The 22,694-nt window shown below is 33.3% G+C and overlaps 1 protein-coding gene and 1 long non-coding RNA gene across 15 annotated transcripts in view; one reads left to right on the top strand and one right to left on the bottom strand.

The window, feature by feature from the left end:
• Positions 1–5,163, bottom strand: part of Gria4 (glutamate ionotropic receptor AMPA type subunit 4) — a 334,749-nt gene extending 329,586 nt beyond the window's left edge. For all 13 annotated transcript variants that reach the window (XR_005733723.2, XM_005329082.4, XM_005329081.4 and 10 more), the window contains exons 1-3: positions 5,022–5,163; positions 4,394–4,567; positions 3,064–3,222 (exon numbers count right to left, since the gene is read on the bottom strand). Coding sequence is in view for 12 of the 13 variants with exons in the window: in XM_005329082.4 (XP_005329139.1) it covers positions 3,064–3,222; positions 4,394–4,481 (247 nt within the window). In the remaining variant the exon portion in view is untranslated. The remainder of the gene's footprint in view (positions 1–3,063; positions 3,223–4,393; positions 4,568–5,021) is intronic.
• LOC110598531 (uncharacterized) overlaps positions 4,789–22,694 on the top strand; it is a 116,774-nt gene continuing 98,868 nt past the window's right edge. The window contains exons 1-2 of one of the 2 annotated variants that reach the window (XR_002484374.3): positions 4,789–5,009; positions 5,810–5,907. This is a non-coding gene — a long non-coding RNA (uncharacterized LOC110598531). Of the gene's footprint in view, positions 5,010–5,277; positions 5,471–5,809; positions 5,908–22,694 lie in introns of those variants that run through there. The other variant, XR_013437867.1, reaches the window with a different exon arrangement.

Raw genomic sequence — 22,694 nt, 5'->3', positions numbered from 1 at the left:
CTTTTTGTCACTCTGTATAAGTCACAAAAAAACTATACATCTAATTACATTTTAAAATTTGATTACAAAGAATACTTATTATACCTATATTTTTGTTATTGAAATAGATCATAATTTTTATTAAATGCATGTCTTATAATTTCAGTTTAATCAGCAAAGTGTGACTTTCCAACAATGGAATAGCTAAGAAAGAAAAACAATATTTTAACTGTACAAAAATATCGCTGAAACTGAAATAAAACAGTAAGCTAAAATTATTCCTCCAGCAATTTGGGATTTATACCTGAAATGTAAGTTTGAGTTAATCAGGTTTGGACTTCTGATTGTATAAACCCTACATATAAAATAGTTTTTTGCCTACACTTTTCGCAGAGCACTAATTTAACTTTGAGTATAAAAAACAGCATTACAATATATTTGTATAGTAGGTGACCAACACACTTTATTCTTCAATCTGTCTTGAGTTAGTGTACTTTCTATAAAATGTTTAAAGATAACCTGTATACTGGCCCTTATTCACAAGGAGACTACACTCTTTTAAGTTTTACAAGTCGCAACTATAGGAAAGTCAGCATGAAAATAAATCTAATAGGCCACTTATTCTATCTTTATATTTAATCTAAGACAAATCTGAAAATCTAGTCTGTATCACAGTGAAGAAAAGTTCAATGTTAATTCTTCATGATAATCAATTTCAAGACTTATTTTCACTCTTATTTTTATCCAAAGGCAGAGAGCTTGATCCATGAGGTTATCTTACACTTACTGCTTATGTTTCACCTTTAATTAGACTGGAAAATCATGCGTGTGTATGCTTTAAAGTATTCAACAAACACCAATCACCTGACCCAAACTCTCCATTGATTTTCCCAAAATTCAGCTTAGACTTGCTTTGAGGACATATAGTGTACTCATTTGTTAAAATAATTAGCATTTTCTTCACTAGAAGATGTTTTCTTTCTTACCATTATTTACATTTTTAAATGTTTGTTAATCCTACACAAAATCAATGAGTTCACTGACATTGTGCTATACTTGGATTCAAAACAAATTTAAAGTTTACTTGTTTTAATTTTCTCAGTGCAAATATATTAAATAATAGCATTTTCTATATTTCATGATTTTCCTCCTTTTTTAAATTCTATATACAACTTCCTATCAGTTTCTCATATTTACAAGCCATTTAACAATAATATCTTATTTCATATATATTTCTGTTACATTAAAAAAACTAGTTAAAATGGTCACAAATTAGGTTAACAAATATGGAGGAGGAAAGAATTAGCACTTTATAGTTTATCTAGCTGGAAGTCATTGTGTGAACTTCAGTATATTGAAGATCTTAATTTGTGAAAAATGAGACAAAATGAAACTAAATGATCTGCCACTTTTAAGAAAATCATTCAAAATTTAATAATAATATTTAAAAAAGAATATACTGCTGACAAAGTATCATCACATATATTTGAATATGAATTATTTTTAAAACTAGTAACATGTATTGACAGAATCTCAGGAGAGACATGAGAAAAATATCTAAATAGACAAATAATTTTCAAGTGTTAACTAGTACTTGCTGAGTACTAGTTGAAGTGTTAGCATCCCTTTTCAACACTTGGAATATAAAACAAATAACTTGAAAACTCTATAAAACTCACTATTCATAAAACTAGCTCTAATTTGTATGCATTTGAGCTTAAAAACAGTTCCCTTTTGCTATAATATTAATTTTATCACCAAATGAAACAAATTACTTTTAAGTTAAGTAGTACTCATAGGAACTATAGCATTCCTGAAAAATAATATAATTATGGTATTTTATAAAACTGTCAAATGCTTCAAACTCTAAAAAATAAGTTTTAAGAATCAAGGAAAAGTGCTCATATTTGTTAAATGAACCAATGAAAAACAATTGTGAATTAAGATATATAAGTTAATAAAATAGATTTCCTCTAAACATTTAAAAACTCGTTGTTTTCAATTTCACTTGTTTCTTTGTTCAGTATATTTTCTTGTACTAATAGGATTTTTTAAATTAATATACGTCCCAACTTACTATAATAAAAATGCTCTAGAATTCTGATTAAACATTATGGCCGCTGTGAAAGTATGCAAAATTTTATATGGAAACCATTCTTATATGTATTAATCTATAATCATGATCTTAGTATATAGAATTCAAGCAATGGTAAATTAACATAAAACTGAGAAAACATTTTAAATATGCACTTCCTTCAAGAATGAGAAGGCAATACAATGCTATCGACTGATCACATTTCTGAGTATTTTAAATTAATGCATAATTTATGGTATTTTTGTATATTTAGTCATATAGGATCTTGATGGGTGAGCACTGTAAAACTGTTTCCTTGTAGCATTAGGTGAGATCACCTATTTAGTTTCAATGTATGGTATAATATATCCAGCTGGGTTGATTTGTGTATTCAGGTGGATCAGAGACTAATTTGGTTTGGCCTCAAGGTAGGATTCATGGAGTTATCCATAGAATATATGCATTACGTGATAGTAAGAGACATTTACAACCCAGAATATAAGAGCAGGGCAGTCTCAAGTGACATCACCAGATCATCGACAGCGTCAACCAACCGACTCAAATATATATCCTCCACACCACACTCCCCACTCTTTCTCACTATTAGCAACCTTCCATTCGCTTTACCAGTGTAAAGGAGCATGTGTCTTCTTTAAAAGCAAAGCATACGCTTACTCAAGTGAAAAGCAAATAAGAAAAACCAAAGGAAATGAATAAAAAACTAGATGGAGTACAGTTTTCATTAAATTCACATTTAGATTATAGAATAACACATAAAGGAGGATTTGCCTTGGATATCCAGATAAGAAATAAAGAAAAGAAGGAAGGAAGAGACAGACCAGCTGCATATCCCTAAGACCAAATCTTGTTTTTAACTCTGTCTCTGAGACAAGGCAACTGTAGGAATCTTGAGTTTTTCTATAAAACATTAATAATGATAAAGAGGAAAGGGAGTCCATTCCTTCCTTTAAATTATCTTCCAATTTATCCATAACTTATCTTTTACTTACAGGCATTTGTTACAGCAAAACTGTTGGCTGTCTCAATGTTGTCCACATGAGGTACCAAATTAAAAGGAGCTTCCGACGCATTGGGGCTGGTGTTATGAAGAAAAATTGCTAATCGAAAAGCGGTGTATTCCTGATCTGTGTTTCGGATGAAGAGACCACCTATTAAAAACAGCAGGAAAAGCACATTCACTGTTTTCTCTTGTGAATGTTAATACCCACCCCAAACACTGTCAAATCTGCCACTGGAAAGCACATACAATCAAGGAGCTATCTTTGCCACATCTTGGGAGACTGCCTTTTGTCGCTAAAGTGCATGCTTAGTATTTTAGTCTTTAGGACAGCTCAGCTTTTTCTTGTTCCAATTTGTCATGTTCACAATGACCTCTGAGACCATTTAGTGTGTTTTCCTTTCTCTCTCTTGCCCTCCCCAGGATTCCCAGCACACTGCTACATCAGCCAGCACAGGGCATCTCTCTTAAGAGACATGCAGATGAACGGAAAAGAGATTTACATTATCATAGAGAAATGATGGGCTGTGGTGACATGTAGGATAGAGGGAAATCAGAAAGGGGAAATGAACTTTGTTTTTCTGCAGCTCGTGGACTCAGCCTAATCTCCGTTTTGTGCACAGTCCATGAGAAATGATGCAGTGTTGAGGCTGGGCTTAGCTGGAAGAAATTCAATAGCTGCGTCCCATTAAAAGACAGGAGAGGAGAATAGCAAGAAAAGCCAAGGATGTAGGGGTGGGGTGGGGGTCCCTGGAAATAGAGAGGCGGAAGAGGAATAAGAGCAAAAGCTTTAAGAGGAAAAACAACATAAAAGGAGAGAAGGTTCCTGGAAAGGGATCTAACTTTGGAATCTGCTAAAGGGTAGCAAGAAAAGACAGGGGGTGCGAAGGAAACGCTTTTTTTGCCTGGTCTTTCTGTGGTGTTCAGCATGTGAGGAAGAAGTGTAATTCTGAAAATAATAATAATAAAACAAACTCGACCTCTCTACATGCTCTTAGAGAAAGGGATGAAAAGAGATAGACAAAATATAATCAACCCCCACTAAGGTTTTTTTTCCCCCAACTTATTCCAATCCGATTTAACGACTTGAACTCAAGGTGGAAATAGGGTAAGGTCTGAGGAAAGATGGGTGTTCATATTCAAAAGGTACTTGCACCAAGAGGCTGTCTTTTTGTAAAGGAGAAAAAAAAAAAGAGAAAAGCAGAAGGGAAGGTAGTTGCTGGAGGTTTCCCCGAATTGCTTATCAGCAACTCATTTAACTCACTTTCGGAGGGTATCTGCTACAACCAGCTCCATGCACACCCCACCGGAACAGAGCTTACCTATTTGCACGCTGCTCGGAAAGGCTCCCATGGCGAGTCCCCAAAAGCCAGAAAATAACAAGACAATCTGTCTGCAAATAATCCTCATCTTCTTTTCTCCTCTCCCTGGCGCGCGCTCTCTTTCTCTCACACTCTTCCTAAAGGGTGTTCAGAGAGGCATTGAAGACGATGGCGCTAAAATTAAAAACAACCAAAAAGAAAAAAAAGAAAGAAAAGAAGAAAGGTTTGGGCGGTTTACGATTACGACTATTTCCCTTTAGCAATCCATCGCGAGCTGCCAGATTTTTCCCGCAGTCTCCATAGCCCTGGGAGAGGTTTTCTGTCCGACTGCAAATGTTGCACATGCAAAAGATGGTGGTGGAGCGTCTAGTGGCTGCTCGCAGGGATGAGACATGCGCTCTATCTTTGCCTCACTTGCACTCGCGCTCGCCCCTTGCTTTCTCACATACACACAAACACTGGCGCCGCTGGCGCCGCACGCGCTCCCCAGCTCTCACCCGCCAACATCCCCCCAAGTCTGCACCAGCCCCGGGCTTCAATGCCCTCCTGGTGTCCCCTCACCCAGCGCGCACTCGCTCTGCACGCCCCTTGCCCACCGCTCAGCTGGCTTCACTAGGTGGGTGCTCACCGGAGCGCCCCAGTCTCTCCGACGCTCCGGAGCCAGTCTGGAGACAGGTTTTTCCTTCCCCTCTTCGCTCACTGACTCCTTTCTCTTCTCTCCTTTACCCCCGTTCGCCGAGGGACTGACTCTAGGGATGGGCACCCCCAGTTCTCCCTCGGCGCCTTTGCTTCTTTGCTTCACTTGGCAGGAAACTGACCCGCGAACCTGGTCTGTAAGCCCGGATCAGGGGCTGGGGGGTTAGTACCTCCCCATGCCCCCGGTCCCCTGCCGCATCCTGCAGGCTCGCGGGGAGGGCGGGCTCTCTCCCTCCTCTACAGTCCTCGCCTTCCCTCTCAGCCTAGCCCTCTTCTGCCACTGGGCTGCGCGCGCGGGGGACTCCGGTCCTCTCTGCAGCAAAGATTTCTCACCAGCAAACAGCCCGGGAATCTGGAGAGCCAGTGACTGGAATGGATGAGGTGAAGGGGCTCAGGGAAAGAGAAGAGAAAAGGGACAGAGGTCAAACCTCGGGCAGGTTTAAGAGATTGAGGCCAAGGAGGAAAGAATTGGAGGATGTAAGGCTTGAGGGAAGATCCAGAGAAGTTTAAATATCCTAGGAAAGCGAGAAGGAAGGAAAAGGTTAATTGAAGGCGCAAAGTTAAGGTTAATGAACAGGATAGGGGAAAGACTGAGAAAAGAAAACGGGACTGGGTTTCTAACATGTTCTTTGAAAGATGTGAGGCAAAACTATGAATAAGAACTGTGTGAAGTGTAAAGTGGAAGAAGCCATTAAAAAGACTCTACTCCTTTCTTTCCAGGGCTCCTTTAAGAGGTACCTTTCCCTCTATGCGTGGCCCACTTCAAGAGCAGGATTGCTGCCCTGCAAGGCTGATGGACAAGGCCAGTTCTTGGGGAGGTAGGCACAGATGTCTCCTGGAAAAAAATGGAGTGTTTTTCATGCACACCTCTCTGTGGCTGAGGCTCTAGAATGCACACTCTATTCCCTGTCACTCCAGGAACTCTTAAATACTTTATTGTTGTCAGTAATTGTTTAACTGTGTGGAAGAAAATGAAAATGAATTATCCCAGACACTTCTAGGTCTACATTCCTCCCAGAGTCACCTTTAAGATTGTCATATCACCTGGTTGTCATGGGTGGAAGCCCTGCCACACCCAGAGAAGGTAACTATGTTCCTGTGATAACTATGGTAGGAACAAATAACAAGTTTCTTATTTCCTCTGTATGTTTTGAGGTTCCATAATGCCTAATGTCATAAAACTGACGGCCATTAAATGTACAGATTTTTTTCAAAAGAATATAGCCAGAGCCTATGTTTGTCTGATGTAATGTTTGGGAAAGAGGAAAATGGAATGGTTAATGTGGAATTCTTTCAAACTTCCCCAAGTCATTATGAAATATGAAATTTGTTTATTCTTTCAAGCCTCCTTTCTTTTTTATTTTTAATTTTAAATTGATAAATGCAATGTTATAATTTATGAATACAATATAGAATAATTAAATCTACATTATTAGCATATTCATCACCTCAAATACTCGTCACTATTTGCATTGAGAATATTTGAAATTTACTCTCAGGGATTTTTTATTGACAATAATATAGATAAAAGGGAACCCTTTACACTATTGGTGGTAATATGTGCCAGTATAGCCATTATGGAAAACTGTATGGAGAGTCCTCTATATACCAAAAAGTAGGATTGCAGTATGATCCAGAATTCCCACTTTGGGATATCTGCCCAAAAGATTTGAAATCAGTATGTAGAAGAAAAGCCTCCAACCATATCCACTGAGACACTATATGCATACCTTCTTTTAATTTATTTTAAATATTTTTATTTGTAGTTGGACATAATGACTTTATTTCATTTATTTGCTTTTTGTTATGTGGAGTTGAGGATGGAACTCAGGGCCTCACATGTGCTAGGCAAGGGCTCACCACTGAACCACAACTCCAGGCCATGCCTTCTTTTATTAAATGTCACCAATTATCTGTATTTGTAATTTGTAGATGATGCTTAAACATCCTTGCCAAAACTCCAGAGTGCTTTCCTATTTCCTAAACTCTGGATTTTGTTTTTAAAATAACATCTTTTTGTGTCATTTATTCATTTTCCTGTTACACTTCATCACAGATTGTTCTGACAAAAACAACCTAATTGTGAGTAATTGGAATACACAAATCATACATTTTTCATTTTAGTTTATGAGGTTTTAGTCCTGCACATCAAGTGGGATTTGAAATGTTTCCCTTCTTATCATTCTGTCAGTATGAAAACCAAAGCTGCAAATAATAGCATTCTGTTTCCTCTTATAAGAAGATAATAAAATAGGCCACATAAAATTCAAGTTGAATTTAAATTAAATTAAAATTTCAAAACCCTATAAACTGTTCAACTCATCACCTGCTTGGGTAACTAGTGAAGCTCTGCCTGATTCACAAATGCAATTATTAACTTTTATTATTCTCAAAATTAAAAGGTCCAGGCCCTCAAATGTTAATAACACCTTTGCTATTGATGCAGGACATGCTTTATTTTTTATCCAGATGTAGAGAAGACACCTATATTTATATGACTACACAGGACACAACTTTATTTTTCCAATAAAGTAGTCTGTCTTTTTAAAATTTACCTTTTGCCAATCAATTATTACCTCTATTTTACTTTATAAATATGAATACCTCGCCTTCTCTGCCATGTAAGTTATATCATATATTAAGCACCTCTCATGTATTTACTGTCCAAGTACTTGAGAGAGAAAAAGGTAAACAAAACAAAATCTCTGCCATTTTTAGAAGATTCTCCATATTTATGAAAGCTCCATAATGTACATGTGCTCAAGTCTCACATGTACACTTACACGTTATTTGTGGAGAACTTTAGGTATCATTGTATTGATTAGAAAACCCATCTAAGTTAAAATTCTTCCTTATGCTTATTTGCTAATAAATGATAAAGCCAAAAGCTAGCAATGGAAGTCAAATTTTGTAATTTCAGACACTGCACTATCATTGTCAAAAAAAAATCCTACTGAATCAATGAGCTTATGGTTTAGTGAAGGGTCTGGGAGCTGAAAAGAAAATTGGAAGAATTCACAACACTGAGAAAGATAATTTGATCTACTCAAAAGTCTTCAGGCTTTTAGGGTAATTATCAATATCTGGCTTAAATGACAAGCCCTCATGGATGTTACTTAACTTTTCTGTTCTAACAGAATATATGCAAACTTTTGCACACTTCTGATATAGAATAGGTTATTCTTATTAAAGACTGATAGAAAAACCATGATCAAGGTTTTAATAAAAGAAGGTGCAGTGTGCCATGTGAGCAAAACAGTATTTTCTCTGACCTGGAGGGAATTCAGGAAGAACTTACAGGAAAAGAAAATTTAAACTGAATTTTTATGCATTTGTAAAGACTATCAGAGAAAAATTAGGAGCAGAACATGAAATATCTTTCTGGACACTGTTATTTCAAGTTGTATGGTAGTAAGACCAGAAAGCAAGGGAAGGTTGTGAACCATCTGTCTTAGCAGTTCTGTTTTCATGTCATAGAAGGGATGCTGGGGTGGGGGAGGACAAAAGATTATAAGCAAAGAAGTGAAATGATCAGATTTTTCACTTTAGACTTAAAATCTATACATAAGTGTGGTTAAAGTGATCCAATGAGTTATAATAAAACAGAAATTTGGAAACTTTAGAGTCACAGCGAGAAATGACCATGTGAATGAAACTGAGAACATAAAGATATGCTCTTTGACCTTGAAATCATACCTTTAGTTTTTTTCCTAAATACATACACAACATTACAAAAAATTTATACACAAATAAATTTTACAGCAGTGTTAAATCACAACAAAACATAAAACAACCTACATACCTTTTGGTAGGTGGCTATTTTACTAACCTATGTTCTACCTAGATGATTCCACCTAGTATAGTTTCCTATACACAAGGAAAAAGAAATACCTCTATTTACCATTACGGAATGATCTCAAGGGTATGTGGTTGCTCATACTGGTCCAAATTTGGACATTGGGAGCTACTGATGTGTCAGAATCCTTTCCTCTTTTGAATATTTTCATGCTTGTTGCTTCTACATGATGTTCCAGAATTATCCAGTATGAACTATTATCTAAGGACCTGTTTCCTTTTACAAAATAAAAGGTCTGAACAAAGGGTTTGTTCAGTGTACTAGGCTGCCATTCCTTTCAGATTTTCTCACATAAGACAATTCTAGGTAATACACACACACACACACACACACACACACACACACACACACATACACACACACACACACACACATAGAGAAAGATACACAGATGCATATATGTATGTATGTAAATATATATCAGTCTATGTATACATACATAATTTTTCAGTCTATTCATCTACATATATTCATTTTATATAGTACAGTATTACAACATTCATTCTGGTTTTGCTTCTAGTTTATCTGCAATTTCACTCTCCAATAATAAGAAAACTGTTCCACAATAAATTAAAATATATTTATTATGATATTAAGCCAAAATTTTCCAAAAGAAATTGAAATTTTGATACCATATTTTTGTTTTCAGTCACTGATAACGACCAAAAAGCTATGTCTATTATTGTTAATTTTCTGCCTTCCCCCAAAACATTGAATTTCATAGACATTAATACAAATAGATGAACTTGTTCATGATATTCTGTTCTATAAAAAGTCAAGGCAATATTCAGACTGATATCAACAATTTAATAAATTTATGTATTTATTAGCTAAATCACCCTTTGCAGGGTCTGGTTTTTTTAATGTGTATATGGTTTTGTTTTTCCTCCATTTGAGTTGATACACTTTAATTTTCATATAATTTGCTGTTGTCACTTTCCAATGATAGGAATAGTACCCTAGTGCTTCACAGAGTGCATTGCTTTACCTTTTTATCTATCTGTCAACCTTACTTGAAATCAGCACACTAATCTTGCCCTATAGCAGTTGCTTGATTAATCTTTTGTCATCTATCTACCTCACATGGTCTCTCCATGAAACTGATTGACATTGTGCGTGACTTTAATGCTGATAAATTATCTCTCTTCCAGGACCACCAGAATCCTTATTACACCAAAAGATTACTTTTCTTGTTTTATGTTCCTCATTCCTCTCTGGAGTCACTGTAATTGAAAGGGGTCACTGAGTAAAACTTGGCAGTCTTCCCCTCATTCACTCATGACTTCACCGTGTATTCCTGAAACATTTCCTATGGATCACAATATCATGAGAGAATGAATAGAAAAGAGTTTTATCCATCATGGCATTGATGCCTACCTATAAAAGGATTCTAAACATAAATACAAGTATATAAACATGCATAAACATGAATACAGAAAATTATGGTGGGAACCTTGTTAATAGAAAAACAACACCAAAAACAAAACCCTAACATGATCTCGTTTCAGGAAGGGAGCTTGTTAAATTTAACACGGATCTTCTTGTACCCCAGTGCTAGTTCCTAAAATAGAGCTTCCCCCTGGCTTGTTAATAGAATATCTCCTATTAAGTCACAGACCATTTTTCTTAACTTGGTTCACGTTAGACAGTAGATGGAGACTTGATGACATTATAAATGTCACAAAATACATGTTCAATCTTTTTAAGTTTAATCTTAGTTTGAACAATAAAACAGATGGCTATAATTGTCTTATATGAAGCAACTGCTGTAAGAATGTAATTTTTATTTATTAAAACAGTGCTTTGGTTTAGGTAGCATTAGTTTTCTTTTAGAGATGAGAAAATTGGGGTTTAGAAGGACTAAAAATCCAGCTGTGTCATGGTTTAGATGTGAGATGTCCCCGAAAAACTCACATGTGAGATAATGTAAGAAGGTTTGGAGGAGAAATGATTGGGTTATAGACTTAAAATTTTACTTAACTTAAAATTCCTGATGAGATTTACTCATTGGTAACTGAAGGCAAGTGGGGTGTGGTTGGAGGAAGTGGTTCATTGCGGGGCATGGCTTTGGGATATATATTTGTATCTGGCAAGTGGAGACCTCTCTCTCTCTTTGCTATCTAATCATCATGTGAGCTGCTTCTTTCTGCCACGCTCTTCTGCCCTGATGTTCAGTCTCATCTCTAGCCTGGAGGAAACCTTGAGCCCCCAAATAAACTTTACCTCCTCTCAAATTGTCTGGTCAGACAGATCCTTTAATTGCAGCAGCAGAAAAAGACTAAAAGAAGCTCCATGTCTTAAACCTAATAACAGGACAGTGGGATTCAAAATAATGTCTTTCTGACTTAAAGCCTGTGTTCTTTAGACTATATTTCTCATATATCTTTATGAGAAAAACCAACTGTTTTTACCAGTTATCTTTGCCTTGGCTGTGACTTAAGCTGAAGTTCAAACAACTTTAAGGTAAGAAAAAATATATACGTTTACATTTTTAAAGAAATTTTAGTAACCTTTGAAACACAAATGACACAATGCTATTGTAACAACATTAGAACAATATTTACCTATTTTAGTTTAACAAATATAAATTTCTGTTTTGTTAGGAAAGATTAAATATAATGAAAGAAAATAAAGGTAGATACACTAGTTATGTGATCATCTTAATTGTTTTACACTACAGTCATTCCTCGATTCCTGAGTGTCTATTATTAATCATATGCATCCCTGGTTGTTGGGTTTAAGTCCTATCCTAAATGTTCCCTCGCCTATTTTCTGATTCTTTTTTCTCCTTCCCTTTTTAGCACCTAAGATTGAGTTGTATGTATTTAGTCACACTATCCTATGGCCTTCCGTAATGTCTTTTCTGTCAAGAAGGTCCTTCCCACAGAAATCTGTTCCTACAGTCTTGTATAAATTATTTTCTAAGCACACTGTAGTCCAATATAGAGATTGTAGATAATGTGTTAATAACAGTGTACCTCCATATGGACCATTTATATCTGGACATTATGTCTATATGTTTACTTTACTCTAGAAGAATATTTTAAAAATAATTTTAATAAGAAAGTGTAAGATGGTGTGAATTAAGAGAATTCTACATGTAAAATCAGACGCATATCTAAAAATACATTAGTAGTTATTTGGGGAATATGGGATCATAGGTGGATTTTATTTCTTTTGCATGCTTTTATTTCAAACACTATTCAAATTAAAGTTTGGTGGTGGTGTTGCCATGGTGATGGTGGTGGTGCTGGTTTTATGTGGCCTTTAAAATCATCAAACAAGTAATGAATATAGATTTTTTTAAAAAGCCAGTATATTTTAATCTGTTGCACATGAATATTATACCAAATTACTTATACTTTATATGTAATTATTAAAAAATAGATTAATATATCTACCTATCACATTATTTTTCTGAAATAGTAGGTGGGCAGCTATAAAATAAGTTGACAACTATATTCCTCATAGGAATTGTATGGGCAGAGATATGTTATGCCATATACAAATGTAATGAATGTCATTACTTGGGAGATCCTTTTATATAGCCACAAATAAATAAGAATAAAATATACCTTAAGAAAATAAAAATTGTGTATGTAATAAGGAGATTACTTTCACAACAAATGTAAAGGTCCATTGAGATGTGAAACTTGCTTTGTAATTGGAGGAAATAAAATGAACAAAACCAAAAGAACCAAAATGCTTCCAGAACAAGTATTAAAGCATGCAGATATAGACAAAGCAATTGATTATAGACAAAGAAGATACAAAGCATCCTGTGCATACCTGAATCTTATGAAGGGCTTTAATACTACATAGAGATGACAATGCTTATCTAAATTTTTTATTTCATTCTTCTTTTAGCAAAATAAAAATGAGAATCCAGACACACACACAATCATTTCAATATATTAATATATTTGAATATGAAACAATATGTAAATTTGAAAGTAGAAAATAATATTTAAGTGTGTTTTATTTTGGTAAAATAAAATATTTTCTCTAAAATACTGTTTTATAATCTGTTAACCTGATCTAATAATATTGCATGCCTTATAATACTGGATGTTTTTATTTATTGATATTTTCATGAAAACCACATAATAAAATGTGCTTCATTAGTTTTGAAATTTTGTTTTAATACTTTATGGTACAAATTTCTAAAGATATGGTTATGATTTCCATTTGTTTTGATACTGGGTTTTAATGGATATCAAAGCTGAAAAATTTGTCATAAAGATATGTGGATCCACATGGAACAAGTTTTGTGTTGTAGTCACCCAGTCACCATTTTTATTTTTCAGTATTCTACATTAAGTATTCAATGTTTGTGTATTGACAGCTTTTATTTGATTATATTCTTATCAAAAACTCTTATTTTAATTCTAGATTAAATATATACTGGGATTGTTTATTTGAACACTTTTTGCTTGAGTTTTTCAATTATATGGGTTTGTGTTGTAAGAGATCCAGCCATTTCTCAGCAATAAAATCATGTAATGATAGAAGTACTCTCAAGCACCCATTTTCAGAATGATTTTTCTATAATATGCATTGTTTTTCAAAAACTCATTTATTTTCTCAATGGATAAAGTTCCATGTATACTTTAAAGTGACAAATAAGTGTATCTAAGTATTTGCTACAAAAATACACACATAAAAATATGCTATATCTCATTTTCTGACACCTTTTACCTAATAGATCAGCATATTTGGAATACTATTTTTTTTATAAGCTTGCTGACTCTGTTCAGTAATTTTCCCTAGGTAAATAGCAGTCCTCTATCCTGAATGAAAGATTTCATAGTTAGTGTTCCACTAAGAACAATTACAAATATTGTAGGATTAAATATTTGCTTTTATAAAATTGACTATGAGAGCATTCTGTGGTTAGTAAGCTATTAAAAGAAAACATCCTTATTAACCCCTTTGAATTGTATAAATCCCAGCATTTTGTATTAAAAATATCTATATACTATGGATGGATAAATGGCTGATAATGTATTGACAGGGTACTTACCCACAAATGTACATCCATATATTAAAACTTTTAAAACGGTAGCTTCTAATTTTCAACTAAAGAAGTGGCACAGAGACACAGTTGGATTTCATAGATAGCATTGGTGTGGACTTCTTGACAAACTGGACTGAGGGAGGGCATAGCATTTAGAGATCAAGAGAAAGAAAAATGGCTGCTAGGTCTCAGCTTCCATGAGTAGGTTCATTAATAGGAGTACAATATGAGACATTGTGTAGGCACTAGGATGAAAACATTTGGGGTAAAAAATGAATTTGTGACTTGTCAAATTAACTTGAGGAACATACTTAATAGAGATGTCCAGTGGACAATAGGCTAGATGGATCCCAGTCTCAGTTGAGAGTTCTGGACCAGATAACATACATCTAGGGAAGGCCAGCCACACTGTGGTTGTTCACACCACAGGAAATACACAAAACTCACTTGGGCCAAGGACCTACCCTAGAGAATTGGGTTGGGCAAAGAAAAGAAGCCCCATGAAGGATGCAGAGAAGTCAGACTGGAGGACAGCCTTGAGAAAGTGGTTGCCAGGATTTCAAGCAAAAAGGGAGCATTCAGAAGAGAAAGGTGACAGCTGTGCCAAACTCTACAAGGATCAGACAAAATGTAAGATGAAAATTTGTCATTAATCATTAAAAGCTATTTGTGAAGCTCCGAAAAGCAGTCATGGTTTACCAATGTGTGATAGAAACCAGTTTTAGGAGAATAAAAATGAAGGCATGAAAACCAGTAAAGAGGGGCATTATGTCTTGTTCCTGCTTTTGAACCTACTGTTTTCTCTACCTAAAACATGGCATTTTTCTTCTCATTTCTCTATTTCACCTCATATTCACTGTTTCAATGATTCTCTAAGTAACTGCAATTGGTCAGTGCCCTGAATCTCTCTATAGCACCATAGTTCAAGTAGTTTAATGCTTTACTGAAGACACTTCAGTCTATGTTCATTGAACTCATGGGAGATGAAGCTCTTTTAGAGCTAGTTATATCTGTGATTGGTCCTGTCCTGTTGAAGAAGGGCATTTCCCTTTTTGTGGAATGGCGGGTGTAAACTGGAACAGATTTGAAGGCATCTATGTTAGGCTTGATGAAAAATCTAACCTCTATAATGTTGACAACAATTAACCTCAAAGTAGTAAGGGAAATAGTAGATGGTACATTTATATCAAATATGAAAATATTTTTCCAGTTTTTGAGGAGAAACGAGTTTTCTGAATCTATATATTTTTTAAATTAAGTTTTATGCTTTGAATGGATAGATGCAGTTCTTCATGACTTTGTAGTTATGACCTCTTCTCATTTTTGACAGTTCTTTTCAATGAGAAACTTTGACCACAGAACTTGATGATAAAAATGTCATCTATTTATTTAATAATCATTTAACAGTTTTTCAGAGTTGAAGTTATTAAATAATTTGTCTTCTTTAGTTAACCACTTGTAATTAAACTCTTATAACAGTAGGTATGAATTTTGGATGTAATCAAGGTGTTTCATGTTAAATCTTAAAAAATAAAGATCTTTGGTTTATAGAGCCCATATACACGGTTGGAACAGTTATCCAGAGTCAATTGTGAAGCCCATACAAGGTACATCAAGCACAAAGGAACAAAAATATTCAGTGTATGTGAACGAATTTTAGAACAAGTACCTGAAGAGTCACCTGTGAAAAGTCACACTTGAACTTTCTTGCCCACTCCCAGTACCTTGGGCTGAGTGGTACGCTCTATGAGCACCCACTGGAAATTTCATAGGCCCCTCTGTAATGGATAGTGTATGCTATCTACCTGGTTGCTGAGTTAGATCACCTTGTGGTTGATCTCAATACCTTGTATATGAGCATTGAGCACTCATTATCCTTCTTCAGTGTGCTCAGTACCTACAAGAGAATGACTCCATATCACTCAAATTTCCTTAGAGAAACCAGTGACAAATATACTTTAATCTAGTACAAATAGGATAGAGATGCTCTATCTCTCACCTGTTCATCACAAGGACTGGAGCTAATATTTCATGACATATTTATTTACTATAAACTTATAAACAATAAGTACCATATTTTATTTATTGAAGAAGGAAAGGTATGGAAGTGAGGAGAGGAGAGGAAAAGTAGAGAACATGGGAGGACTTGGGAGCTTTTCTGCAGAGACTAGAAATTTAAGGAATGATAACCATTGTCAATCACAGTTGAGAAGTACAAAGTTTTGCATTATTATTGAGCATGTACAATACCAAGATGCTGTGTTTTAGGGAAAGATGCCAAAATGTATGTAAATATTTGTTTGAAGACATACATGCACAATAACTATAATACAAAATAAAGTATAGTAAACCTAATGAAGGTTAAAACTCAGTGCTATGAATTTAAGATTGACTAATCTAGACCCATAGGATTTAAGGGATCTCAAATATGTAACCAATATATAATATGAAAATGGTTTCAATTTTTATCATTTCTTCATATTTTACACAGAAATATCAAAGCAGTTTGCAAACTTGGAGGGACTGGGAATAGAATTTAGGGGTACTTTACCACTGAGCTGTAATATCCAGCCTTCTTGAAAACCTTTTGAAATTTTGAGACAGGGTCTCATTAAATTACTGAGTTTGACCTTGAACATGCTATCCTCCTGCCTTAGCCTCCCAAGTACCTGGGATTACAGATATAATATGCACCACTGCACCCAGCAGAATTTGTAAATTTTTAAACAGCCAACAATTTTGGTTATGAAAGATAAATGACAAAGACTAAAGAAGCAATACCTGAAAATATAAATACTTTTGATTCAGAAAAAGTATCTTAATCATTTTTACTAATTTGTTTATACTCTGGATGTAACAAGAGGCATCTAAACTATGAAATAATTATTATTTTATTGTCTTGTAAAAATATACAAAGATTAAGATTGTTCAATAATATGGGTATTTTGAAGAATTCTAAAAAGGTGTACATTGTATCAGAATTGACATATTACCTTATATTAATATGTGTTCACTACAATACTAAATGTTATTTTCATAGAAGGATTATACTAAGTTGTCATCTCTGCATGAAAAAATATGAACTTTACTCAAAGCTCTTCATATTTAAGTAAAGGAAAACGCAAACCACATATGCTCTTAAACTCATCTCTAAAGGAGTGTTGCAATGACATCACCATTTTCAGTAGAAGGTCACTATAGCTGGTCATGGAATAATTCTGTTACTATTATATAAAAGAGTGTGTTAACAGACTTCTTAATGACTTGTCACAAACAATAATTTGAAATGTTAGGTAATATTTTATACAGTGATTCTTGTTGATGAATACATTTTAATAGTTTACATTAAATTCTTCATACACTTTTATAGTATGATTTAATACTCACAAAACTATTTCTATTTCTGAAACTAATATTAATCTTTATAACCTTTGTTAAGATAAGAAATAAAAGGTAAGTTAATCATACAAAAATATTTTATCAGATTACTCATTTAATTTATAATTAAATCATAAATGCTGAGAAGGAAAAGGTCTTTTGGTGTTGTTATTGGATCCAGCCCAGGATTTCAGTCTTGCTAGGCAAGTACTCTATCACTGTACCACATCCTCAACTCTAGATTAAATATTTAAATTATTTCATAACAATAAACAATGCTTGACATGTTCCAAACTATCTGCTTTTATGATTAAAAATCTGTGCTACTATTGAAAAATAAGATTTTGTATATTTTTAACTTAATTTCATTGTTTCTTAAATATGTAACAAATCTCAAATCATTTTTTGAGATTTAAAATCCATTATTATAAAAGTTTCATGTATAATATTGATAATTTTAAATACACTAAAAATCTCATCTGTATTTTCATGTAATTTTTATTTTAGAGTAGTTTTAGCTTTATAAAAATTTTGTATAGTACAATTTTTATAAACATTATGCCCAACTTCCTCCATTATTAACTTTTTTAATTAGTACAGTGCATTGTATTCTAGCTTAGTGAATATTCATGTAAGCCAGAAAGGAATGTGTATCTACTGGTTTTGGATAGAGCATTATGAAAATATCAATTAGATCAAGTTCATCAAACCACTGGTGGATTTGTCTAATTCTCTTTGAGCTTCCATAAATGCTTGCTTCATGTATTATGATGCTTTATTGTCCTTTGTTTGATGATTTTGTGTTTTTGTTGTTGTTGTTGTTTTTGAGACTTTGTCATTATGTAATGCCACTTTGTTTTTGATAGCTTTTCTTGTCCTGAAGTCTGCTTTGTCTGATATTAATACATCAACTTTATTTTGATTACTTGTCACCATGTCATATCCTTCTTCACTCATTTACTTCTGAATTATCTGTGTCTTTATAATTAAAGTGGTGTCTTATAGACAGCATGTAGTTGAGTTTTGTTTTATTTATCTACTCTAACAACCTGTGCCTGTAATTGGTGTATTTAAATTAATCAGAGTAAAATTTATGATGATATATTTTGTATTTTGCATTCAGGAAGAACTTTTGACTGAGACAATAAGTCTAAAAACTTAAATATAAGTGATAAATATGTCTATGCATATTTGATAGCAAAAATACTATTAACATAAGTGAGGAAACATAAATGTTGAGAAAATATTTGTATCATTTAAACAGTTGATAACTATAGTATTCAAAAAGTTTTTACAATTGATAATTCTAATGTGACCCTAGCAAAATTATATGAAGAGTAAACCTCAAAACATACAGTATGGTGCCCTAGTGCCCAGAAATTGGGTGAAAAAAATTAAGCTAACAATGAGATATGAACTTTAACACTTTTAGCAGTTGGATAAAAATTAACAGTACTAACATTGTACTGAGATGTGGCAGTTTTACATTATTAATTATGAAAAATAAGTATTGGTACAACCATTTTCAACAGCAATATGGCCATTGATTAAAATCAAAAGTTTACATATGATATAGCAATCCATGTCCTTTAGGAGTACCCATAGGCAAAAATGCATTAATATATCAGATTATATGTATAGAAAGATATCAATTGCAGCACTTTTAGTATTAGAAAGGAAGCAGAAAGGAAGGAGGAAAGAATGGAAATAAAGAGGGAAGAAAGGAAGGTCTCATCAAGAGGGGAGAAAGATGGAAGGAAGAAAAGGAGAAAAATAAATGGCTCCATAAACTGTGGAACACCCACTCATGATATATTATACAATTACTAGAAAAAAAAATATTGAAAATTTTCTAGTCTATATTATAAAGTGAGAAAAGCAAGATGCAGAAACACATTATTTTACTATTTCTATAACAAAAACTTTGAAAAAGTTCTGTTTTTATAAACTTTTATGCATACATTTATACACGTGCAAATGTTGTACATGTACACTTATGTTGCATACATATATATGTGTGTGTATGCGATTGCAAGCACATTTGAAAGAGGTATAGAAGGATGTACACATGGGTTATTTATATTTGTTATCTTCAGTAGGAATTTGTGAAGATAAAATAGAGGAGGTGGGGGGAAGGAAAGAAATGCAAGAGAGCAAAATATAAAAATATATTGAATGATATGATATTATATTTATATGCAATTCATAAAGAGAGTTATGAAAAAATATTTACCAAAGCATTGATTGTTACCTCCAAAATAATCTAATTTTAGAAGATCACTATTTTCTTTCAAATGCTATGTAAATTATTTACAAAAAAGCATATTGTGGTTGTAATTTTTAAAAGATAATTATATTTAGTTTGTATGTTATAAAAATAATTAATAAATTTAAATTCACTTTACAATTTTAAGGGCCTGTTTTTCAGGGTTTTTTAATTATTTGTTGATTATATGCTAATATATGTTTTGTAATGAAAAAAATAAAATAAAATTTTGGGAGGGTTCTGAACTTTTACTGACATTGTATCTTTCTACAATGTTTATTCTGCTATTAAACAGCTAGTTTCCATTTTTCATAATGCAGTAGACATTTCCATAATGTAGGCTTTATACCGACCTTTCCCTCAATAATTGTATATCACAGAAAAGATAAATTGTGAATCATGGAAAATATAGTCAAATATTTATTCTTTTCTAAGTTTAAAACCAATTGAGTGTTTTTGTTTTTGTTTTTTCCTAGCTTAGGTGCACTGCCATTGACAAATTAACTTGCCTTTTACAGTGTATTTCAATATCATACTTCTTCTTATTTCATGGAGAAAATAAGCTAAAAGACATTTTCAAATTTTGATGTCTGTAGTCAGAGTACAGGACGACGGTATAATGTTTCAAAAGCACTATCTTTGGGATTCAAAGTTGCACAGGAAATAATTCTTATTTTTTGTCATATTCTAGTTCTCTACTTTAGCATGCTGCATAGAGTTTTATACTAATGTACAAATGATGTCACTACAGTCATGATTCTGATTGCTAATATTTTATCTCTTTTTTCTTTAAAATTTTGTTCCAATGTAATCCTATTGTCAATGGTACTTCATCTATTTTAGTTGCAAAATGTTATGTAAAGGCTTCAAGTGATGGTTTCTGTATCTGGGGAGTCGGAAAGAATTATTACTATGACACCAGATCAGATCTATGTTGGATTTTAAGGCCTGTGTTATCTCATCTAACACTAGAATATAAAACACTGCAATATAAAAATGATTTAAAGTAATTAACTAAGTGATAGGGGTCCACAGTGTCTATGCTGTGCCATTCCATCTTAAAATCTGACACCTTTACATGAACATGATGATCGGTTTACTGAGCTGTTTCAGTCCCACAGTGACCGAAGCTCAACCACTGGGGAGATAAATGCTTTTCAATTATTCAAGGATTCACTGGGGACCCTATGGAGCAGAGAACAATTAAGGAATAGATAAATCTAAAGCACAGAATACAGAACACTAGGCATCAAGGATAAAAATAACAGCATGTTGATAAATGCTAAGCACTAAGACCCTTTCCATTTTACCCCAGTCTGGTTACCCGTTCTCACTTAAAATGAGATCTGCTAATTCCTACATGGAGACTTTGAAGTCACCAACTACAATGCTAAGCGTTCATTACTTTCATCAATTCCTTTAGGCCAGAGATATATAAACTAAATTCTCTAAACCAATGAAGCCCCTATGAATACCTAAGCAATGACAGATCAGCATGTTTATTTTATTTATGCACGCTGACCCATAGATATAATAATATTTAATCTTGGAAATGCAAAAAGGTAACCCATAACTGACTATTCTTATAAATAAATACTCTCACTTTTGCATATTATTTTTCAGTCTTTCTATATATTTCTGAAACTAAAATCACTTTATTCATTATCACTTAAAATATTTTGTCAGTATTTTGAATTTCTCTGTATTTTCCTTTGGGTTGGTATTAGTTATGTGAAAGGACTCTAAAGAGAGGAACTTAAGAAAGTGGCAAAGCTTCTAGAAATCAATCAGAGAAAGCCTACACTGCACACCTGAACATATCTTCTTATTCAGTTAAAGTTTCAGAACTCTGGCTTTTTTGATGTAGGTAAATGGGAAAAAATGGGACCATTTTTATAGCTAATGAAATTATTTAAGGAACTATTTTTCCCTTAAGAAATAGCTAAACATCTTGAGATCAATATTCACCCATCCATCCTGAATAACTTCTTTGCCTATTCTCATTGCTTTTCTTCAACTAATGCTACAAAACAATTATCAATTAAGTGACTATGTAAAATAAAATAGAAACAATATAATATTCATGAAGACATATGAATTTAAGTGATTACTAAATTTAGTGACCTTTATGAAGGAAAGATATGTAGTGGAAGGATGTGTGTGTGTGTGTGTGTGTGCATGCATGCACTTTTAATAATTTTCTAGTGTAAATTCAATTAGTCATGCTTAATATTGCCTGATATGAGTATATAGATTGTGTAAATGTACCAGGAATCCAATTTTCAAAAAACAAAAAATGAAAACTCTCTTCTTGAATAAAATGCCACAAGACTCCCTTAAATCCAGAGGAAAATTATTATGTTAACACTCACTCTTCATTGGAGTGTCACTCTTTTTCCATTCTTAAAAATAAAAATGTTTCCTGAGTCCATATTTTATCTTTCCAGTGTTTTTAAAATGCCATTTTATCATAACATAATGCATTTTTAATTGACAATAGTAACAAAAAGTATAGTTTATGACTAAATTTTTATAAAATAATTTATTATTTTTATTATTATTAACACTTCCATCTATTCTAAACACTATGTGTTATTAATACCTTTGTGTCCTGTATGTCCCTTCACCATGGCAACAACAAATATATTGATCCTGGTCCTTATAGGATCATTTGAAAGGAAGTTCTAACACTTTATAGTCTGTCTTCCTCAAAGCATCTTCAGAAGATTGCTTCATAAAGGCAAGGGGGAGAGGTGAAGTAGGGAGTTTAAATTATAGCACTCTGGTATAAGCAGTAGCAAAAGAAAAAAGTGTTAAATAAATTCTACTTTTATAGGATGTCAGGTTTATTTTCTTCAAGTCTCAGATCAGTTTTTGAATCCTCAATATTTTTAAGGCTACATTATTATTTTTAAAGCTCAATATTTTATATTTGTAAAACATAAACAGGACGTTTTTATTGAGCTAAGTAAGAAATAGTGAATGCAGATTATGCATTTTATCTAAAAAAAAAGGAAAGCTGTTAGATATTGTAGAGTTAAACTAATATTTCTGCAAAATTAGCATTATTTAAACTACCTAGTAAATA

Source organism: Ictidomys tridecemlineatus, chromosome 4 (genome assembly GCF_052094955.1).
Source record: "Ictidomys tridecemlineatus isolate mIctTri1 chromosome 4, mIctTri1.hap1, whole genome shotgun sequence".
Taxonomy (NCBI): domain Eukaryota; kingdom Metazoa; phylum Chordata; class Mammalia; order Rodentia; family Sciuridae; genus Ictidomys; species Ictidomys tridecemlineatus.
This window is presented reverse-complemented; position numbering and strand designations above follow the sequence as displayed.